The 20,106-nt window shown below is 42.7% G+C and overlaps 1 protein-coding gene across 1 annotated transcript in view; it reads left to right on the forward strand.

Annotated features, from left to right (window-relative positions):
- The window catches only part of MYO7B (myosin VIIB), a gene marked incomplete at its 3' end in the record, with an annotated part of 33,567 nt that extends 14,388 nt beyond the window's left edge, over positions 1 to 19,179 (forward strand). The window contains exons 16-35 of the mRNA XM_057382396.1: positions 2,288 to 2,425; positions 3,407 to 3,559; positions 4,117 to 4,215; positions 4,754 to 4,848; positions 5,983 to 6,067; positions 7,317 to 7,535; positions 8,146 to 8,247; positions 8,823 to 8,999; positions 9,746 to 9,955; positions 10,862 to 11,029; positions 11,303 to 11,383; positions 11,903 to 12,030; positions 13,473 to 13,599; positions 14,952 to 15,071; positions 15,943 to 16,116; positions 16,524 to 16,751; positions 17,192 to 17,359; positions 17,941 to 18,058; positions 18,153 to 18,279; positions 19,010 to 19,179. Of these exons, the coding sequence (XP_057238379.1) occupies positions 2,288 to 2,425; positions 3,407 to 3,559; positions 4,117 to 4,215; positions 4,754 to 4,848; positions 5,983 to 6,067; positions 7,317 to 7,535; positions 8,146 to 8,247; positions 8,823 to 8,999; positions 9,746 to 9,955; positions 10,862 to 11,029; positions 11,303 to 11,383; positions 11,903 to 12,030; positions 13,473 to 13,599; positions 14,952 to 15,071; positions 15,943 to 16,116; positions 16,524 to 16,751; positions 17,192 to 17,359; positions 17,941 to 18,058; positions 18,153 to 18,279; positions 19,010 to 19,179 (2,887 nt within the window). The remainder of the gene's footprint in view (positions 1 to 2,287; positions 2,426 to 3,406; positions 3,560 to 4,116; positions 4,216 to 4,753; positions 4,849 to 5,982; positions 6,068 to 7,316; positions 7,536 to 8,145; positions 8,248 to 8,822; positions 9,000 to 9,745; positions 9,956 to 10,861; positions 11,030 to 11,302; positions 11,384 to 11,902; positions 12,031 to 13,472; positions 13,600 to 14,951; positions 15,072 to 15,942; positions 16,117 to 16,523; positions 16,752 to 17,191; positions 17,360 to 17,940; positions 18,059 to 18,152; positions 18,280 to 19,009) is intronic.
- Positions 19,180 to 20,106: the final 927 nt, after the last annotated feature.

The following is a 20,106-nucleotide window of genomic DNA, read 5'->3' on the forward strand; positions in this document are numbered from 1 at the left end:
TAAATAAGGCTGTGTTATTGAGAAAAAAAAAAAAATACAGCAGCGTGTCAAGAAAGGAAATACCAAATGTGGGATACCCTGTGTCAAAATGCACAGAAATTAGCTGTTGATGTTGAAATAAATGGGACCACCATTGGGAAGCTTAAGAAGCAGGCTACAGAAAAGAGTAATGAATGATGTACCAGAAAACAACTTTTTGTCCTGAGGTCTCAGAGTTCCTCTCCCTGACACACCATAGCAGAAAAGCCATCATTAACTCAGCAACACATTCAGCTTTAACAATGCTGTGTGTGTGAGATCATGAGATCATGGGCTTTGGCCTTATGTGGCCATCCCCCTCATGGTACAGCAGAAAGGCCTCTAAGGTCTGAGAGTGAAAATCRCTTTTAACTCTTATACAGTTAAAAAGGTATATGCTGTTATCATACCCACCTTGGATGGTTGCTGGCTCTAAAATGCCTCAGAGATGTGACGAGATATTCCCAGGAGCTGTTTTCCAAAAACACGAGTGAGTGATCACTGGAGGGCAGCCTTGCTCTGTAGCTGAAGCAGAAGGTAGAAATCTGAATGCTCAAAAAGGCACTTCTGGAGCTGTAAGAACAGGAAGATAAGGTACCCTGAAGACTGTGGAAGTGAGGCAAGCCACTGGACTTCAAATTATTTATTTTGAAAAACTTCCAACAACCCCAGAACCCTCCATCTCCCAACAAACAAACAAACCAGCTGTGTTGTGCTGCAATGATCAGCTCACTGCCTGTATGTAAAAGGCCAGTGGAGTCCTTTTGTTATTTGGAATCTGTACTGTTGTCACTGTAATTTAATGTGCCCGTATTGAGAGGTAAAAACTTAGGCCTAATGTGATGATTTGTGTGAAAAAGACAGAACTGTGTTCAGAGGGGCTGGAGTACCTCATACCTTATCCTCTGGTAAAAGTTTGCCTTTTCACTGCTTACTATAGTATTAATGAGCACGGGGATCAGTCATCCTAATCCCAAAGGAATGGGTTATTTCTGGATCTTTAGCATTCCTAACTATGATGATAGCAAAATGTCTGGGCTGGAGTTTATTCCTGCTTTGTGAGTGGCTGTTTCTCACCAAGCTTTCAGGCACATCCCCAGGAATCACAGTTTGGCACCCAGGCACAACACTAAGCAGCATTGGTTGGAAGAGACAGGTGCATGTGGGCTCCTAAGAGTGGAATTACTTCCACCACAGTCACCCCCACTGCTAGAAACTAGTGCCCAAGTAGGTGAAAGCACTTAGTGGGGGCTTTCTTAACAAAAATAAATCCAAATTAATAAGATGCAGATGGCCAATTTAGCTCCCCTGTAGGTAAATAATTTTTTCTGGTGGTTTTGGGATACCGTTTGTCTCAGTTTGAGACAATGTTTTCAGAGAGAAACATTACAGGATAAATGTTTCCTCTGAAATGAAAAGTTTGATAATTTTTTTCCACCAATATGAAACAGGAGTTTGGGTGAATRTGAAGAGAAAAACAGTTTATTAACAAAACAAGGTGCCCACAGGACACAGATTAAAGAAACTGAGGAACTGTTGGATGTTTAAAACTCAGGAATGCACGCCGCCCCCTCCGCCTCCCATGGCTGCTCGGCACATGGTGCAAAGATGGCGTCAGTCCTGTCTCCAGGAAAAAAAAGGAAACAAAAGAAAAAAAGTCCACGTGGCCKCTCGGGCAACAGTGGAAAACCTGGTGGTAGTCCTYTYCTCACTGTGGAYGAAACAGAGRGCTCRATGTGCTTTTTCTCTGGCTGGCTTGGCTTCTCTGGAGTCTGGGATGACATGGAGCAGTGCCCACGGCTTGTCCCTGCTGGTGCCCGGCTGGTCRGTGCTTGCCTCCTGGTTCTTGGACCACAGCCCCAACAATCCACTCCAGAAAATCATAGGAGTTGCAGAAGGGGTAGCAGTCCAGGGAGAGCTGTTTCYCAACCTAACAAACCTGAGCTATCAAAGCGGAAGCAATGTAACTCCCCTGCATGCAGTGAGCAGAACTCCCACAGCTCCAATCTGAGCTCCAAAAGCCCCCAGCAGCGCGGCAGTCTGGCTTTTAACCACCTGCTCTACCTTTCCAGCCGCCCCTGCCCCTTCTTCTGGGTCAGATTTAAAGGCACCAGGACATTTTGGGCATACAAGCAGACGGAATATAGGAATAGAGTGTTATAGTAAAATCAACCCAAGACACTGTTACATTTTACAAAAATACAAAGGTTTATTAATTGGCCTCTGACAGTGAATGTTGTTGCACTCAGTATGTGCTTTCTCTTCCCAGGGCTTGGATACCACCAAGCGACTCTCGACACTTGGAGGACAGTTTAAGCAATCCCTGGAAAAACTAATGAAAATCCTTGAGCAGTGCCAGCCATTCTTCATCCGTTGCATCAAGCCAAATGACTACAAGAAACCACTGGTAATGTTCTAACAATATGAAGTCTTGCCTTTGGTAAAGTTTGTAATGAGAAAAGTCTCTTAGTTGCTGTGTAGCATTTTTATAGCTGTACTTGCTTGCATCCAAGAAGAGCTGGACTACAGGCTATTCCTGCAATAAATATAGGAGGAGGATATAGTGTTGTTAATTTACAAAAGCATCTCAAAAAAAGCACCATAGACTAATGGATAACAAAAAAAAGCACTTAGGTGTATTCCTGAGCAGAGTTATAGAAGCCTTTTCTGTAAAGATAAAGACAAAACTGAAGAGTTTGTAGCCTCTTAACAAGGGGACAAACAAAAAACATTAGGATCAACAATGATCATATTATGAAATAGCCTGAGAGAGAAGAGCTGTTGGTGTTTGATAGAGGGGTGATGTGGCTTAATCTGACACTACAGGAGAAGAGGAGTCAGTTTGTCATTAGGATGCATGGCTGGAAGTCCAGGGATTTCAACCCAGCTCTACTCTAAAACCTTGTACAATGTTGGTCAAGKGAGTTAAAAATTTTTGAAGCACTTTATGTGGCTTAGTGAGCCAATTTTTCATCTCAGATAAGATTAAATAATATTAAGAAAGGAGCAGCATGCCTGCTGTGCCTTGCATGGTATGCCCAAAGGCCTAAGTTGCTACTGCAGTTATTCACATCTGCAAAATTGCATGATCAATTCACTGTTAATTTGAAATTGCAGTTATAGAATGAAAAATGGTTGCTATTAACAGAATTAAGTTAATGGAGTATTTCTACTGCTGACATACACAAACTTGAAGACCCTTTGGCTTGATTTGTTTATGCTTGTAATGAATTAATTTTGTGCACTAAAAAGACCCCACAATTTAAAAAAAAAAGCCCAGAAGGCCATTTTTCAGACCCTCTGAGGCTGGAGGTTAATAGATATATTCTGAGGGATACTGCACATATTCCTTCTTTCAGTGATAAGTCTTGTCTGCTTTCTCTTTCAGTTGTTTGATCGTGAACTATGTATCAAACAGCTGCGATATTCAGGGATGATGGAGACCATTCAGATCAGGAAAGCTGGCTACCCAATTCGCTACAGCTTTGAAGAGTTCTTTGAGAGATACAGAGTTCTTCTGCCATGGTCTCTTCGACAACAGGTATGTAAGCAAAAACATGATTTAAGGCTAATCTAACTTTTCCTTATGAAGCTTTAGTCTTTCCCATGGCAGAAAGTTCTTGAATTACCACTGGCAGAGCTGACAGCTGTCAGCACAGAATATGTCATCACAGGAACTGTCATCACCGTAAATTATAGCTAAATACTTAAATACTCCCTTCAAACTTAGATGAAAATGCAGAGTTGCTTTGAGGTCCAGCTGTTCTTGGCCTGCTCTGTACACACATCCCAGGCAGGGTAACATCCCCATTCCCATTGCCCTCAGATGTTTCTTTCCTGTAGTCACAAACTTATCAGGCCTCTGAAAACCTCCTCACACTTTGACTCTGGAATGTTTGGTCATGCAATCATGTTCCTCCTCTTCCTGCCAATTTGAGGTGAACCACTTTCATTCATTATACTGTCAGCTGAGAGGTCTGCAAGACCTCATCTGTTTCTGCTCTTTGCCCTTTGGAATGCAGGGCAGTAGATCCTTGCATAGTACAGCTGCTGTGTTTCACAGCCAAGCCCTAACATCATGCTGCTTTTGCACTTCAGCTGAAGAATGATGCTCGACAGGGCTGCATTAGCATCTCTGAAGCAGCGCTGGGCAAGGATGAAAGCTGGCAAGTTGGAAGGACCAAGATTTTCCTTAAAGTAAGTACAAAGGACAGTTTATTGTCTCTTCTCATGAAAAACTGGATGCTTCATAGTACTGGCTTGGCCTGCTTGTGCAAGAGGGTGACCAAGGAGGACTAAGGGTTATCTTACAAACTGTCTTGAATCTGAGGGTGGATCTTTGTTCTTGAAGGCCAAATAATTCACTGGGGAGAGCTTGGTCTAGGAGAGGCTCCTGTTTCTGTGCTACAGCGTTGCAGCTGAAACAGCACAATGCAATGGATTGGAGCATAAAAAAGAGCAGCATACCAGTGCACTGTTGCAGAGGACCACCCTGCCTGTAGCATACTCCCAGGTAAAAACAGTCTTGCTGCAGGCAGATTCTTGCTCGTTTATGGCTATAGCTAGACCAGGTCTGGTCAGGTGGTGTGCGCTCTTCCTACTGCAGTCTCATAAATGCATTTTAATTACATTAAGCCACATCATGCTGATTTTGGGCCTCTTTAGATCATGTGTCCCTTTCCAGAGGTTGTAGGTGTGTCTGCTAAGCTGGCATATCCACACTTCCTTTTAACAGGATCATCATGACACTGTATTGGAGCTGCAACGCCAAAATGCCCTTACAGATAAGGTTCTTCTTATCCAGAAGGTGATGAGAGGATTGAAGGACAGGTCAGTGATCGTACAGAAGGGAATGCGCTTTAGTTTGAAGTAGTTAATCTTTGTGATGCAACTGAACACACTCTGTGCAGCATTTTTTTGAGTATGAAATRTATCAGTCTATACCTTCCACCAGCCCTAAATTTCATGCTCATCATGTTACAGTGTACACTGTATCTATGCAAATACTGGACAAAGATTTGTTTAGCCTMAATTTTGTTATTTTCATTATGTTTTTCAAAATGCAGGACTGTGGCATGTATGAAAAGGAAAGCTTGAAAGGAGGATTTGCTCTTGATATTTCTAGTAAACAATAGACATCTCGAAAGCAGGAAATCCCCATGGAATCTGTGCCCTTCTCAGAGCTACAAGAATTCTGTTATTTAGGATGTTTCCTTGAGACAAGATGGAGAAAAGAATCAAATAGAAACTAACTAGTTTATCTCTTTGCCAAAGATGCCTAATTCTTGCATTGTGTCTGGTTTAGTTTGAAWTATCTTCAGAAGTGAAATTTAGTCACTGTCAAATAAATGCTTGTCCTCATGAAATGCTTTAATCATGATCTATACTCATTAATCTTGTTTCCCCTCAATCACAACCATGATATAAGACTGAATCTTGGTTTGATTTAGAAACAGTCTTGACCCTAGTGTAGGAAGAACTAAAAAACATKACACAAATGCCCCAAAACTTCCCTCTTTTTTTCAGACTCTGCCTGCTATCCAACAGAGTATCCAAACCAAAAGCCTCAACTTGTTTTTACTTTTAAACCATTGGAGCTATGTGCTACTCTTTCAGCTGCAGTGTGACAGCTTGTACCATGGAAGGCTCATCTTGCTCAGGTGGACTCCTCGKCCTGGCAGCAAAACACTAGGGAGCAAGAGGTTATTAGATGGGGAAGTTAACTTATCCAGTCTTGATGTGAGGGGTTTTCAGTTCTTACAGAGCTCTCTGACCACAGAGATGAATTTGGTCTGCAGCTGCTATGAGTACTTTTGCAGCAAATAAGACTGACATCACACTGTGGACATCCCATAAAAGGAAAAAAAAAAAACAAAAAAAAAACCCCACTTTTTTCTTTACTACTTTCATAAAAAGCAACAGAGATAACCTATTGTTTATCACCTTACATGTCTGTCTGCTTAGGAAGCAGTTCCTTAAACAGAGAAAGTCTGCTGTAGCCATTCAATCAGCCTGGAGAGGCTACTGCTGCCGGAAAGAATTCAGAATGGTAAGATGWAGGTGTATCAATGAATATATATTTGTGTGTGTTTATATATTGTGCCCTGGCAGACTGAGTGGAGTATTAGGAATTAAGAGATTCACTGTAGGGAAGAGAGACTGATGGGAGAAGAGAMAAGATGTAAAGAAGGGTGTAAAGTCGAAGGAGGGTTCTGGGACCTCTCAGGGCTTCCTGAACCTGTGACATTTCTGCTGTCTGGTGAAATAGGAACCCAACTCATCTTTGGCAGGCCTGGCTCCACAAATCTGACATATGAGTGATCCCACACTTCTTACAGTCAGAAACCCAAGCCTAGCTTTGATGCCTCCTGACCATGCTATGACCAAAGTGTTGTCTGCAACTGCTRCAGGGAAACTGGGAATTTGTAAAAAATTACCAGAAAAGTCATAGATCAATCTCACATTACTAAAAATTTTGCCAGGGTAGGTTCAGGTTCAGATTAGATATTAGGAAAAAATTTTCATTGACAGAGTGGTCAGGCATTGGAATAAGTTGCCCAGAGAAGTGGCGGAGTCACCATCTCAGGGCTATTGAAGAGATGTCTGGATGTGGCACCTGTGGATATGGTTTATGGGTGGTTATGGTGGTGCTGGATTGACAGTTGGATTCGATAATCTTCAAGGTCTCTTCTAATCTTGAWGATTCTGTGTGATCCTGTGTGAAAAATGTTGGCTGATCTTCTATAGATGGTGCATTTTCTGGGTGAGGAAAACTGCGATCATTCAYAGATTGTGTATTTGTGTGGCAGGGATGATTATTATTATATCTTATGTATCCCACTTGAGATGGGCAGGAGGAAAAACTGCCAGTCTTAGAAACATCCTCTATTCTCCATCAGTGATGCAACTCCTGTCTGTAGAGACAGGCTGTTGTACTCCTCTGCTGCTTCTATTGGCATTGTCACATCCATTGTTCTAAGGATGTGAATTTGTTTGTTCATTTGTTTCCATTCACTTGGCTCCATTTCTGCTCTGTTCCTTCTCTTGTCATGATCCCAGACTACCATCATCACTTTCTGGACCCACCTTCGAGAATAGAACCCCCAAAAAACTCTGTATACCAGTTTTAAAGGCCTATTACTCGTAGAAAAGTAAGCATAAAGGGTAATATTACATTAGTCAATTCAAGTGCCTTCATGTAGTTACCAAATTTTATTGTCTTCTACTTATCCCAGCTTACATCCCAACCCATCTGGCTTGTTTGGAACCATAACGATTTCTTTTTGCACTGCCCACAGGTGCTGCTGGGCTTTGGGCGCCTGCAGGCCCTGTACCACAGCCGGCAGCTGGCTCAGCAGTACGAGGCCACCCGGTCTCGGATCATCAGGCTCCAGGCCATGTGCCGCGGTTATCTGGTGCGTCAAAAGGTAGCAGAGCAGAGGAAAGCTGCCTGTGTCATACAGGCATATGCAAGGGGCATGTTCGCTCGCCAAACCTACCAGAGGATGAAGGGGGAGGTAATGCTCACAGATACCTTGTAAACACATTGTTTTAATGAACTTCCAATAGAGATCAGCACATATGCCTCAACATAGCATTGGTTGTGGGTATTTATTTTGGGGTATTATATTTTGAACTCTTGCCAAGTACAAAAGCAGCGTGTTAAGCACACTGATCTTGTTTACATTTGCTTTTTGTGATCATTATCAYGGATCAAAACTTTACTGATGCATCTGCAGTGGCTTTGACAGAAGGGAGAAAAGATAAGATCTGTGTGTATCAGCCAGTCCTGTAAGGGGAGATCAATTTCTACAGCAAGGCCTGATAACGGCACTCAGGGATCCATTCAGAAGGGAATCCCAACGCAGTGTGTCATGCTCCCAGCCCTTGGCAGTCCATAGCACATGGGAGGCCTCTCCCTCATTTCATTTCATTTCTGTACTAATGCGATACAAACAGGATTAAGCCAGTCTGCAGATTTCTGCCTGTAGCCTGTTCCCTAAAATGCCAAATCTACAACTGAGTCTCTATTGGGACAAAGTTCTGGTGTGGACAGTTTGTTAATGGTAGAAGGGAGTGGGCTCAGCTATTGTACAAACAGTCATAGAATGGCCCTGTTGTCCACAGAACAAGCTGGAAGCCAGGAATATCCACTTGGAAGAAGAGAAACATCTCATCGAAGTCCTGGGACCACTGAAAGCAAAGGAAGAAGCTGTGAGATTACAAAAGGTGTGCTGGTGGAGGAACACTGGCCAGTGTTGCCCAGCTCACGCCTGAGGGCCTGCTCTGAGCACTGCTATATTTAAAGAAAGAGAAGACATAGTTGTAAACCTATGTGTAGTGATGCTTTGAAAATAGAACAAGGCAAACACATACACATTTCTGATTGCAGCATGAACTAGCACTTTAGCCAAATATGTCCAGTGCTATTACAAGTCTCCTGACACAAAACATTTTAAAATTTTGAATAGTGTATGGTTTTCTGCTGTTAGAAATTCTGTGGTTTTCCTGTATTATCTCATTGATAAAAATCTTGAATAATTGCCCATCATTATCAATAGGCTTACAGTCCATAAAGACAACTCTAAGAGGAGGGCCCTGCTGCTGATGTGCCAGGTCTYTGTGAGTGCTTGACACAAGCGACATTTGACTTCTTGTTTCAGCACTGCACTGGYAGAGCTGGACCTCACTGTCTCGCACCTTTGTAAAAGTGTTTCATCTTCATATCACTTTTCTCTAGCAGAATGATGTTCCTTCCTAATGCTCATGTTCAAGTCATGCCTAACTTATTTCTGTTTTTAAAGGATCACCTGCCAGTTCGGGAGGAAGAGCAGGCAGAAGCAAGACAAAGGAGGAACAAGCTTGCCAATAAACCAACAAATCATGATGTTATCAGTGACCAAGAAATGGTGGACAAAATTTTTGGGTTTTTGCCTTCTATGATTGGAGGCCAAGAAGGACAGGCTCCTCTGGGTTTTGAGGTACAGAGCTGCAGACTGGTAATGGGTCATGCTTATGCCTTGTGTAAGCCCATTGACTCTTAGAATTCCATCAATGGTTCAGTTCTGTTTAATGAACTTCTGTGAACTTCTGTGCAGTGAAAGAAACTAGTCATCCAKTCAGTGATGCATCTACTTGCAGAGGTCAGTTCCCAAAAGCTTTTGGTCACATGCAGTTTAGGGGTATAGCTTAGGAGTATGGCTTCAAACTGCTTCAAACTGTACGTTTGTTTCTTTGGCCCAGCCAAACAGTGGCATTCTCTGCATTTTGGCACCAACCTCATACTCTGCTGACAGTGGTCTCAGTGATTTTCTGCCTGAAACAAGCTGAAAGTTCATGACCCAAGTTATACTATATTCTTGAAAGCAAAATTCAGGATATAGTTGTCCTGATAGCTGTGGAGGGTGGAATTATGTAGGAAGAGTTTGGGCAGAGTAGAATGGTGTGGATTGGTACAGGATAAGAACAATAACACCTGTATTTTCCATCAGCAATATTGAGAACCAAGATGGGAAGGTCATATGGAGTGGATGCATCTCAGGAGGACAAGCGCTGAGTCCAAATGACTCAGAGTTCTGTTGGTAGCAGCTGGAAATGGATTTGGGGTTAGCTGGAAAGGCAAATTCTGGAAGATCTATAACYGAGGGAGAAAAGGTTAGCAAAACCAAACAAAAGAATATCAGAGTTCAATAAAAGAAAATATGTTTCTTTCTCATGTTCTGCACAGGACTTGGAAATAAAGCCTAACAAGCTGGAGGAAGTAGACCTGGACATGGTTCCCATGAGTGTGGAGCTAGAAGAAGAAGCAGATGGCTTGGAGGAGTACACCTTCCACAAGTTTGCAGCTACTTATTTCCAGGGGTCTTCTACTCACACGCATATCCGGAAACAGCTGCGGCATCCACTACTCTACCATGAAGACAAGGACAATGTCCTGGTATCTTACTCCTTCTTCTTGTAGTTGAGCCTGTTGTCTCCGAGCCCTGGCTTTAGGTCCCCTCATCCTTGGGTCCTGGCCCTGGCACAGCCCTGAGAACAAAAGACTCCAGAGCCAAAGAGATAGTCCTGACCCTTTGTATTGAAAGCAGCAGTTCCCATCAGCATTTTTTGGCACTTTATATACAGGCACTTCAGACAAACACCTACCCAACACAMGATCTCTGGTCACCTTTGGTCTGCCCTAAGAGGGAACTCAGAGGTGTGATTTGACTTCTCCAGACAACCTTTGGGGGRAAAAATGGACTGGAGAAAAGAAACATGAGAGCTTACCCATCTCTCTGCTCTTGTTAGGATTACTAGTCTGTGAGATAGGACAGAAGGAGGAGGGCCAGGCCTCCAATATCTGGTTGAGCCAGATCAGTATTGAGGAGGGTGTTTTCCTTGATTCTAAGCAGCCTAGCAGAAGAGAGGACCCTATGCATCAAGAACYTTGCTATTACTTGGCTTTCTAGTTCATGAGGGGTCCTGACAGACTCCACTCCACTGCTTGTCTGTCCAGGTGGGCAAATGCAGAGTGCAGTTGGCCAAGGTTTCTCCACCTCCCTCCAGCCACAGCACACCTCTAAGGTGCCAGTAGAGGGAATGRTGAGGGCTCAGCAATCACAGAGGAAATCTGGCCTTCCCACTAGACCTGTACGCTCCTCCTTTAGCATGAAAGTGTTGTGTGTTGCTGTCATGTTGTTTGGTATGAAACAAAACTCTTCGTGTAAGTAGCAAGAGGAAATGGGAATTTTAACAACTTGGGCTGGGTAAAGGAAGAAAATGCTCTTAATTTAAACAGGCAGAAATGGCATGAAGCCATTGGTCTTTTGGCACTGTCTGACTGTGCTTTCTGCTACTACAGGCTTCTCTAGCTGTGTGGGTGATCATCCTGAGGTTCATGGGGGAYCTGCCAGAACCAGCAATGTTTGCCAAGAATGCCACCACCAAGAGCAGCTCTGTGATGACACAGATATATGACACACTTGGCAGGAAAAATCAGGTCCAGCTGAGGAGTGACAGCCCAAATATGGTGAGAGAAGCAGCCTATGTTTGTGTTTTCATTTGCTCTCCTTGGTTTCTGTGCTATACTACCAAGAGTGAGAAAAGCAGAGGAACTCTTTCATGCTACTGTACTTGAAATACCACAGGTGCAAAAGTGCACCAGTCAGTCCTTGCAGGACACTGAGCTCCTTCTGGCAGGAAAGGACAAAAAAAATCTTCGCTTGAGCATCTTTCTATCCTTAATGAATCATTCTTGGCTGYGCATTAAAGTGGTTTCCTATAATGGTAATGTGTATTGCAGAGAGACGGCAGAAGGGATAACAAGATTTCTAAGGGAATTTCATCCCTCAAACTGAAACGGTCATCCAAGCTGATAGGAAAGGTAAGATGTGGGAATAAATTGCTTCCCTTATTTCTTGCCTGGAACCCTATCTTCACCTTCTGACAGATGTTACATAAGCAACCTCCCAGCTGAGAAYTTGTTCCCTTGCCAAGCCAGGGCAGCCTTGAGTGGAATACCTGGTGCAGGGTTCTTTGGAAATGATTCCTGTGTGCCCTGATGCTATCTGTTCTCTGGCAGAGAACACAGGGAGAAATTTATTACTATGAATTTTTGGCATTACACAACAGCTTGCCCAGAGGCCTCAGCAGATTGAGAACCAAGTGCTTAGGTTTGTACAGGACAGTACAAGAAAGTTCTCCTAGCCAGTGATAGTGCTGTAACTGCACATTTAATGAGTTACCTTGAGGGGAAAGGGGGCAATATGGCCTGCTTCTCCTGCACTGGGCAGGAAGAATTTTAGCCAGAAAGACAGAGAAGGAATGTCTCTCATTTCTGGGAGAGYTGCCTGCTAAGAGGGGAGATTTCTAGAGCACTCTGGAGTTCCACTCTTTCTTTCAGGTGACAGACCAGCTGCGAAGTGGAGAAGAGGCTTTCCAGGAGGACACCTCAATCTCTGAGAGATCTATGTCCAACCTAGAAAAAGTACACTTCATTATTGGCAATGCAATTCTGCGTCCTGCCATCAGGTAGGAAATTTTTACCTCCTTCCTAGGGCCAGGTGCCTATTACATCAAGGAAATCCAGCAGCCTTTCTCCACAGTCCTGGAGAATGGCTCCCTTACTGGCTTTTCTGGTATTTTCATGTTGCTGTTTAATCCAGCTGACTCCATGTATGGCTTTCTGAATTCCCCACAGGTATGGAAAGGGGCAGAACTCAGGCCTATGACTCAATAACAGTGGAAGKTGGAGCGCAGTCCTAGAATGAGGGAAAAAAAGTCACTCAGGAATAAGAGTTAATGTATGCTAGGAGTTAATGTATACTAGGTGGATGAGAGGTTACCCAACAGCCTCTTGCTGAGCACTCAAGTTAAGTCCCTGCATCGGGGATAGTCAAAGGTCTGGATTGCTGTGTGTATCAGACTCTAAGGAGAAATCCTGACCACAAGCAGTGTGAGGCGGGATCTTAGGCCAAGAGTGGTGTGAGAATAAGACAGAAGCTCTTTGATTCTGATCTGATCCCATGAATCCTCCTCTTTGTTTTATCCTAAGCACTTTACTGTAACAAAGCCTGCAGGCATAGGCCATGCCATGACCTCAGTCATGAGCTGCATTCCTCTCATCAMAATCACTTTGTTTCAGTCAAGATACTCCCTAAAGCAGATTGTCTGGCAAAACAGCATTCATTCAGCATTGCATTCAATCCATATATCGTAATGGCCTCGGGCTAAGTACCTATTCCCTCAGTCTGTGTTTCACATATGTCCTATCAGGGAACAAAAAACTCATCCAACTTATGTCCTTTCACATCAGATTTGACAAATGTGTGTTCCAAGAGTCCAGAAAAAATTAAGATGAGTWTTTAATAGCAGTTTTCTTTTTATGGAGATTTTTGCATCTGTTTCCCTTAGGTCCTTGCTGCAGATAACTTGCATTTTCAGAGGCTTACTCTGAAGTGCTGTTTTCTCTTTTTCTGTACAAAGATTTACTTCAAGTTTGTATAGAAATATAAACAAAAGATATACATATGTAAATATATAAATATATCGATATAAAATTAAGCAGGRTATACCCCGTCCTTATCCCCAAATCCACCTACAAGCGGACAGACGAGCTGTGAGCTGTAGACAGGTCAGAGCAAGTCACACACCTAGACTCTTGRACAATGCAATGTCATTTCACAGCTGGATGATCCAGCAGTTGTTTTTCCTACTTGTCACAGGAGTCAATMCAGCATGGGAATTGCACTTGAGCTGTTTGAGTAAGAAAGGGTGACAAAGGGTGCTAAGCATGCCTGGAGCCTTTTTCATAACAAAAGTATTTCCTGTGGTGCTATCCAAGCTATTGTGGTTAAATCTAGCTTAGATCTACTTCATCATGCTGCAGTCCTGCCAAGCTTGGTGTCAAAAGGTAGCCAAAGACAGTTCAGACAATGACTCTATATCTGTTGCTCTCACATGTTTCATTACAGAGATGAGATTTATTGCCAGATTTGCAAACAACTCACTGAAAACAGCAGCAGGAGTAGCTATGCTCGTGGCTGGATCCTTCTGTCACTTTGCCTTGGCTGCTTTCCTCCTTCAGACACGTTTGTGAAGGTACGCTGCTAACTTTCCTAGAGCAGCTCACRCGCCTCAGCTGAGCTGGTGTCTCGTGTATTTTGATGTCTTGATGCTCACAGCCACATAAATGTTTGGCTGCCAGRGGCAGGTGGTACTGTGGTTTCAGCAGAAATTTTCACATCTCATATTCTTATCTGGGAATTTAAATAAATTACTGCTGCGCTCACATTTATTTTTTTTCATTACATATAATACAGTATGGATTCTGTTGTTCATCACAGCCCTCATTTTAGATTTATAATCTGCAAGGGATATGGCAAATTTTAACCTCTCCAATTCTGCCTTTCCAACAAAGACAACCAAAAGGTGTGTCCAGTTACAACCTTAGTGATTAAATATACTCAGGAGGCCAGTAGAAAATCACACACCCAAGTTTTATCAGCCCTTACTCTATATCTCTAAGCCCTAAAAAGTCCAACAGATATTTGGGCTTTGTAATTATTCATTAATTTCCAAGTTTAAATGGATGGTAAATCTACTTCACCATAAGATAAAAACTCAACCCATAGCTCCAATTTGACATCAGGCTTTCTCCTAGACATGAGAGGCAAACAGGATCTATGGATGTGCATGAAACTTCAGCCTTGCTTTACTAACTCCCCAGTTCAAATGATCAATCTAATCATAAATGCTGCTAAATGGATGCTACTTGGAACAAACCAATCACAAGCCATAGGCATATTTTTACACCAGCCTTCATCCAAAGACTTGGAAYTGTGCAGAATTAATGAAAGACACGATCATACCCTACCTCTAGGAATACTCTTATTCATTAAAATAACCAGGTGAATGGCACATGTTTCACTGAATACAGATATGTAAATAAAAGTCCATGTCATCCAAGAGCCACACTCCAAAAGCTCAGTTTATCCAATTCATCTCTTCAAATGTCCAATCTTAATCATGGAATTCGATTATTGATATTGCCAGAGACCTTGGTAAAACCAGAATTATCAATCATCATTAGTCCTGCCATTAGTCCTCTTCCCAGCTCCTCCATTCATACCGAATATCATAAGACTTCAAGCTCTTGGGTTGAAAACACTAACTCTTGCTCTAGCCTAAACATAAGAATAAAATCTACATTACTCATGCTATTAARTATGGTGAATAGACTGACACAAGTCTTCTCTCCCTTTGGACTGAAAGTTCTGAAGAATGACTGAAAACCTTTTGAAGACACTAATTCCAACCCTAATCTTTAATATTTTCTGGTGAACTGAAAGCTAATGGACCACTCTAATCTAGTGTATCAGCTGTAGAAGAATTTTAATGTTTTCTGAGGATTAGTGTTTCCTAACTCCTCTTCTCCTGCTCTGTGCATGTAGTACCTGTTGAATTTCATCCATCACGGGCCTGTGGGCTACGCTCCATATTGTGCCGAGCGTCTGAGACGCACCTACATAAATGGGGCTCGGACTGAACCTCCCAGCTGGCTGGAACTTCAGGTAGCAACTCCCTTTTGGCTTAATTATATTTTTCTGGGACATTTTTACTGGTTTTTGTAAGTATACTACTTACTTTGTAGTTATACCACATTCAATAACCTGCAATAACAGACCTTCCTAAATCAAATAATGGAAATCAATTGCACAAGGGGATTGAAGACCAGCCACCTTGGTCTGGGCAGTTCCTTGGATACACCTCTTCTGGCTATTCAGTTATCCTAAATCCAGAAGAGGATGTAAGCAGCAGCAGATCATTTTCAGGAAGATACCTCCATCCACTCAGGAACCACAGGCCAGAAACAGCCTCCTGAAGAAAAGTCTTACTATCACTGCTGGAAAGAACTGAGCAAAGCTTATGCATTCAAAATTAAAGGAAGAAAGAAGTATGATGGTACTATATTGTCCTCCCCTTCCTTTAAATGTCACCCTAGTAATTGAAAATCATAGTCCTCTTTCAAATAAAGACCCCAGTTCGATTCCTCCCTAAATTTCAGGGACGTTATTGCTTAACACACATCTTCCTGGGCAAAGTACTTGCTGCAGACTATCTCTCCACTGACACACATAAGGCTGTACCCAAAGTCATCAGGACAAATACTGCTCATGAAAAGTCTATCAGTCAGCACTGTTATCAGCTCTCCTGAGCTATGAGGAAGAGAAAACTTGAACTCAGTACTGCTCCAGAGATGTAATTTATATTTACGACTCACCATGCTTTGAAGAAATCATGTGGGTGTTGGAGATTCACTTGAAGATTATTGACTGGGTTGTACACTGTGTGGAGCTCTTAAATCTAAATGCTTTCTTCATTCTTCAGAAGAAAGTAAGGTTTGCCCATAATTTGTTTCTCTCATTTAACTCTGACTTACAGGCAACAAAGCAGAAGAAACCCATTATTTTTAATGTCACCCTGATGAATGGCCAAAGCATCACTGTCCCTGCAGACTCTGCTTCCACTGCCAAGGAGATCTGTCAGTTCATAGCAGATAAAACAAAACTGAAAGATACCTTTGGGTTTTCACTCTACATCGCTGTGTTTGATAAGGTAAAGTGTGAAAAATAAATGAAGGCTTCCTTCTCTTTCTGTGGAGTTGCTGCTGCCCACCCAGCCTCACTGAGGACATCCTCTGAATTCTGGAACACTCTCAACGCAGTCCTGCACTGAAACCAAATCAGTTCTGAATCCCTGCTAGATCTCAGGATCTGATAATCCTGTTCTGCATTTCTGTTGGCTCACCACTCAGCAATTCCTGCTGCAGCCCTGTAAGATTTCCTTTGGTACATAGCTGACTATGTTAAAATACATCCACTTACCACATACAACTTGCACATCCATCTGCTTACCTTTTTGAAGTTTTTCTTGCTGTCAGGAGACCAGGAGCTTTGTGTTTATTGTCCTTCAGGCAGCTCTAGAGCAGGCATGCCAGTAAATGCAGTGTCCCTTTGCGGCAGGTCTGGTCACTGGGCGGGGGCCGAGACCATGTCTTGGATGCCATCTCTCAGTGTGAGCAGCTGGTGAAGGAGCGGGGCACACATGAACGCCATGCACCCTGGCGCCTCTACTTCCGGAAGGAAATCTTCACCCCCTGGCACAACTCTCGTGAGGATCCTGTCAGCACTGATCTCATTTACCACCAAGTCATCCGTGGCATCCGATTTGGGGAGTACCACTGTGAGAAGGTGGGTCTCCTGATTCATCCTCCTGAAGAGACAAAATTATGTTAATGCTTCCCACATTAAAAAGCAGGAATATGAACTCAGTTTGTAGTGGATGTCAACAACCCTTCCCTTTTTTTTGATGAACAGTCCCTGTCCAGGTGATTGTGCCACTGTCACACTGGCAGCTCTAATTAATACTTCTTTCCCTCAACCTTCAGTTCATTTGGAAGCTGAGACATGTCCAAAGGAGCAAATTGGGTCGTACTTTAAAATAACTTTGCTAATAACCTTTCTGATGTTATGATTGTGTGAAGTTCATCCCTCCTATGCTGGATGACTGTTAAAAAGTTATCCAGACAAAAATGGAGAAAACCCATTCCTAAATGGTTTAAAGATTAAAAGATGCTATCTAGCCTTTGTGACATCCTTTTAGGCCTCATTTAATGGATTAATTGTTTCAGGAGGAGGATTTGGTGGAGATAGGTGCAAAATATTGTTATATCCAATTTGGAGATACCATTCACAATGAACTTGTGCAGAAGGTGCTACATGACTGTATCCCAGTGAAACAGCTGAAGTCCAAGCCCCTGGAAAAGTGGGTGAGCCTTATAACCTATGCACATGCTAAGGTAAGAGGTTTGTCTGGCAGTGCTGGGTAACCACTCTTTGAATACCAGCTTATGCTTCCATCACCATTTATAAATAGTATGTAGGGGAAGAAGGAAAAGCAGCTCAGTTTGTAGATCCCAAAAAGCTTATTAGGTCTGATGGAGCAGAAAACCTTTCCACTCACTCTCCATGTAAAGAGCAGGGGGGACGAAGGAAAAAATACATTTAAGTCTCTGAATAGTGTAGCTTTTAAGGCTTTCTGTTTTCCATCTGACAACAAGTCAGGATGGGCATGGGATGGAATATTGTTTTTGATCTGGGAATGGATTATCTGAATTATTTCCATGGCATCTGAAGTGTGTTAGACTCTGAACAGGTCAGTGGGGGTTTGAGGGAAATTTGGAACTGAAACGGCTGTGGGTACTCTTAGCTGCATGTGGGTCCCTGGAGACTGTCCCTGATTTACTTTGTCCAAGTTTCCTTGACACCAGTAACAGCAGAGGGTTGTTGGAATCTCTGGGATACTGCTTGTTCTTTATTGTCTGCAGATCAGGCAAATCAGATTTTATTGAGAAAACCTCAGGTGTGTTTTTTCCTGCAGGCCCCATACACACAGGACCATCTCTCCTCTCAGACTGTGAAGGAGCAACTTGTAGATTTTGCTCGCTTTCAGTGGCCTTTGCTTTTTTCCAGATTCTTTGAAGTCACTAAGTTTTCAGGTAATACCTAGAGCCTGGGAGTACAGGACAGATATAAGATGAATAGGGGAAGACTTGTATAGCATTGATAAGGATTTTTCTTCTGTATTTTCAGGGCCCAGTCTGCCTAAGAACCACTTCATTGTTGCTATAAATTGGAAAGGCATCTGCTTCTTGGATGAGTCAGAAAAGCGGCTCCTTGAGCTGACCTTCCCAGAGATAACTGGCATCCACACCAACAGGTGAGGACCCCAGAATGACAAGATCTGAAGAAGGCRTCTCTTCCATACTCTGAAAGGGTGTATCTTGTCTGCCACCTCCTTAGGTGATTTGGTCTATGCCTGGAGGGGTGGTTTAGCCTAGGTGTAGGAAACAGAAAGAGAAAACTTCTCAGCAGCCTGTAAATGAAATWCTGGAAGGACTGGATCCTTCCAGCTGGTAAAGTGGTGAAGTGATCCTGCTCAGTCAGAAAGGTGTAACGAAGCACTGCCAGGCATTGAGATAAGAATGGCCCAAATAACTGACATAGTTAAACCATTGTCTGTTGTGCATGCTGGGAGTTCACGCACTTCTTGGGTGTCATTGACTGGAACAGGATCACTGAGAAAAGAGCAGACCACTGCTTGTTCATGGTACACATCCTTGCATCAGGCCACTCAGAGAAAAGGGTCTTGCATACACAAAAAGAACCCTGTGAGTACTGCCAGGGGTTAATCAATTAGTTGTCAAGGTACTCCAAAAGAAGGGTGTATATAAGGAAGCACTTTTATACAAAACATGGTGGAGTCCAGAGCAAAGATGAACCACTTCAGTCCTTCACACCTACCAGCTCATGGAAAGGCAAATTAGGAACAACAAATATTCACTGTAAGGGAGTTATCTGGAAGGAAGTGCGGGTGCCTTGGCTGTGTTTGCAGATGGGTCTGTAAGTTTTTCAAATGCTCCAGTAACAAATTGTTCAATAATACATAGGGCAGTGAAGTCATTTGGACAGAGTTGCACTCTTATCACGCTTTGTGCCGAAGAGTTTGTTCTGACATCTGTAAACAGTGTTGTCATTGCTGAACTGGTGGTGACGTTCCTAGAAGGACTGAAGAAGAGGTCACGATTTGCTGTGGCAATGCGCGAGAAAAAATCCCAGGGTAAGTCTCACAACTTATACAGGATGGGGAAAAAATCATGAGAGAATTCATAGCACTTGTTCAAAGGCACTCTTTTGGTTGACGGGGGCACAAGGTCACGCAGACACCAATATGATGAGCATGATCTGTTTATTTCTAATACAAGCTCCTTTTTATCTACTTTCATAAGCCAGCCTYTCTATATGATTRGYAATRCCYTTCYATATGATTARYAATTATTCATTGGTTAATTTAGCAGTCTGTCTATTACATTTCAGCATATGATTGGTAWATTTGCAAAAGCGTGTTTTTGTATGCCTTGCAGWTTTAAATCAATGTTCTCAGCATTTTGCACTTTCTTCAATCATCCTATTGTTCTTCAATTGCTCTTTGTTCTTGCTTCTTACTATGTTTCTTCTTCATGGTCAGCRYGAGGTACATGTTACACTGCTGTAGTCACGTCCTCCTCTTTCCCATCCTCTTCTATCTCATTCTGCTCTATCTTGTAGTCTGGGTTGCTCAGTAACAGCAATTCATGATCTCGTTCCCACAAAAACCTGTCTAACAGAGATTCACCTAACTGAGATCCTTCTACATATCCCCTTCTTTCTTTGTGAGCAACCCAGCCCTGCAACACAGTCTTTTCCACAAAATGATAAATGCAACACAACAAGCAACCTGCTATCAACAGAAGAGCAAACAAGGTTAATACAAATCGTAATCCTTCTAACAACACAGTTTTCAACCAACCTGTAATTCCCCATTTGCTTAGCCAGGTGGAGAAAGGATAAGTGTTAACCATAATTGAATGCTGATTAGCCTGTAATCTGAATGGAACTGGAATGATCAGAAAGATTAAAGCAACACATTCTTTCAAAATCTTCACATCCATGACCCTGTGCCAGCAAAAGAAAATCAATGGCCGCTCTATTCTGCAAAGTAGCATGT

Source organism: Malurus melanocephalus, unplaced genomic scaffold, assembly GCF_030028575.1.
Source record: "Malurus melanocephalus ecotype Western Australia unplaced genomic scaffold, MMel_1.1 scaffold_566, whole genome shotgun sequence".
Taxonomy (NCBI): Eukaryota; Metazoa; Chordata; class Aves; order Passeriformes; family Maluridae; genus Malurus; species Malurus melanocephalus.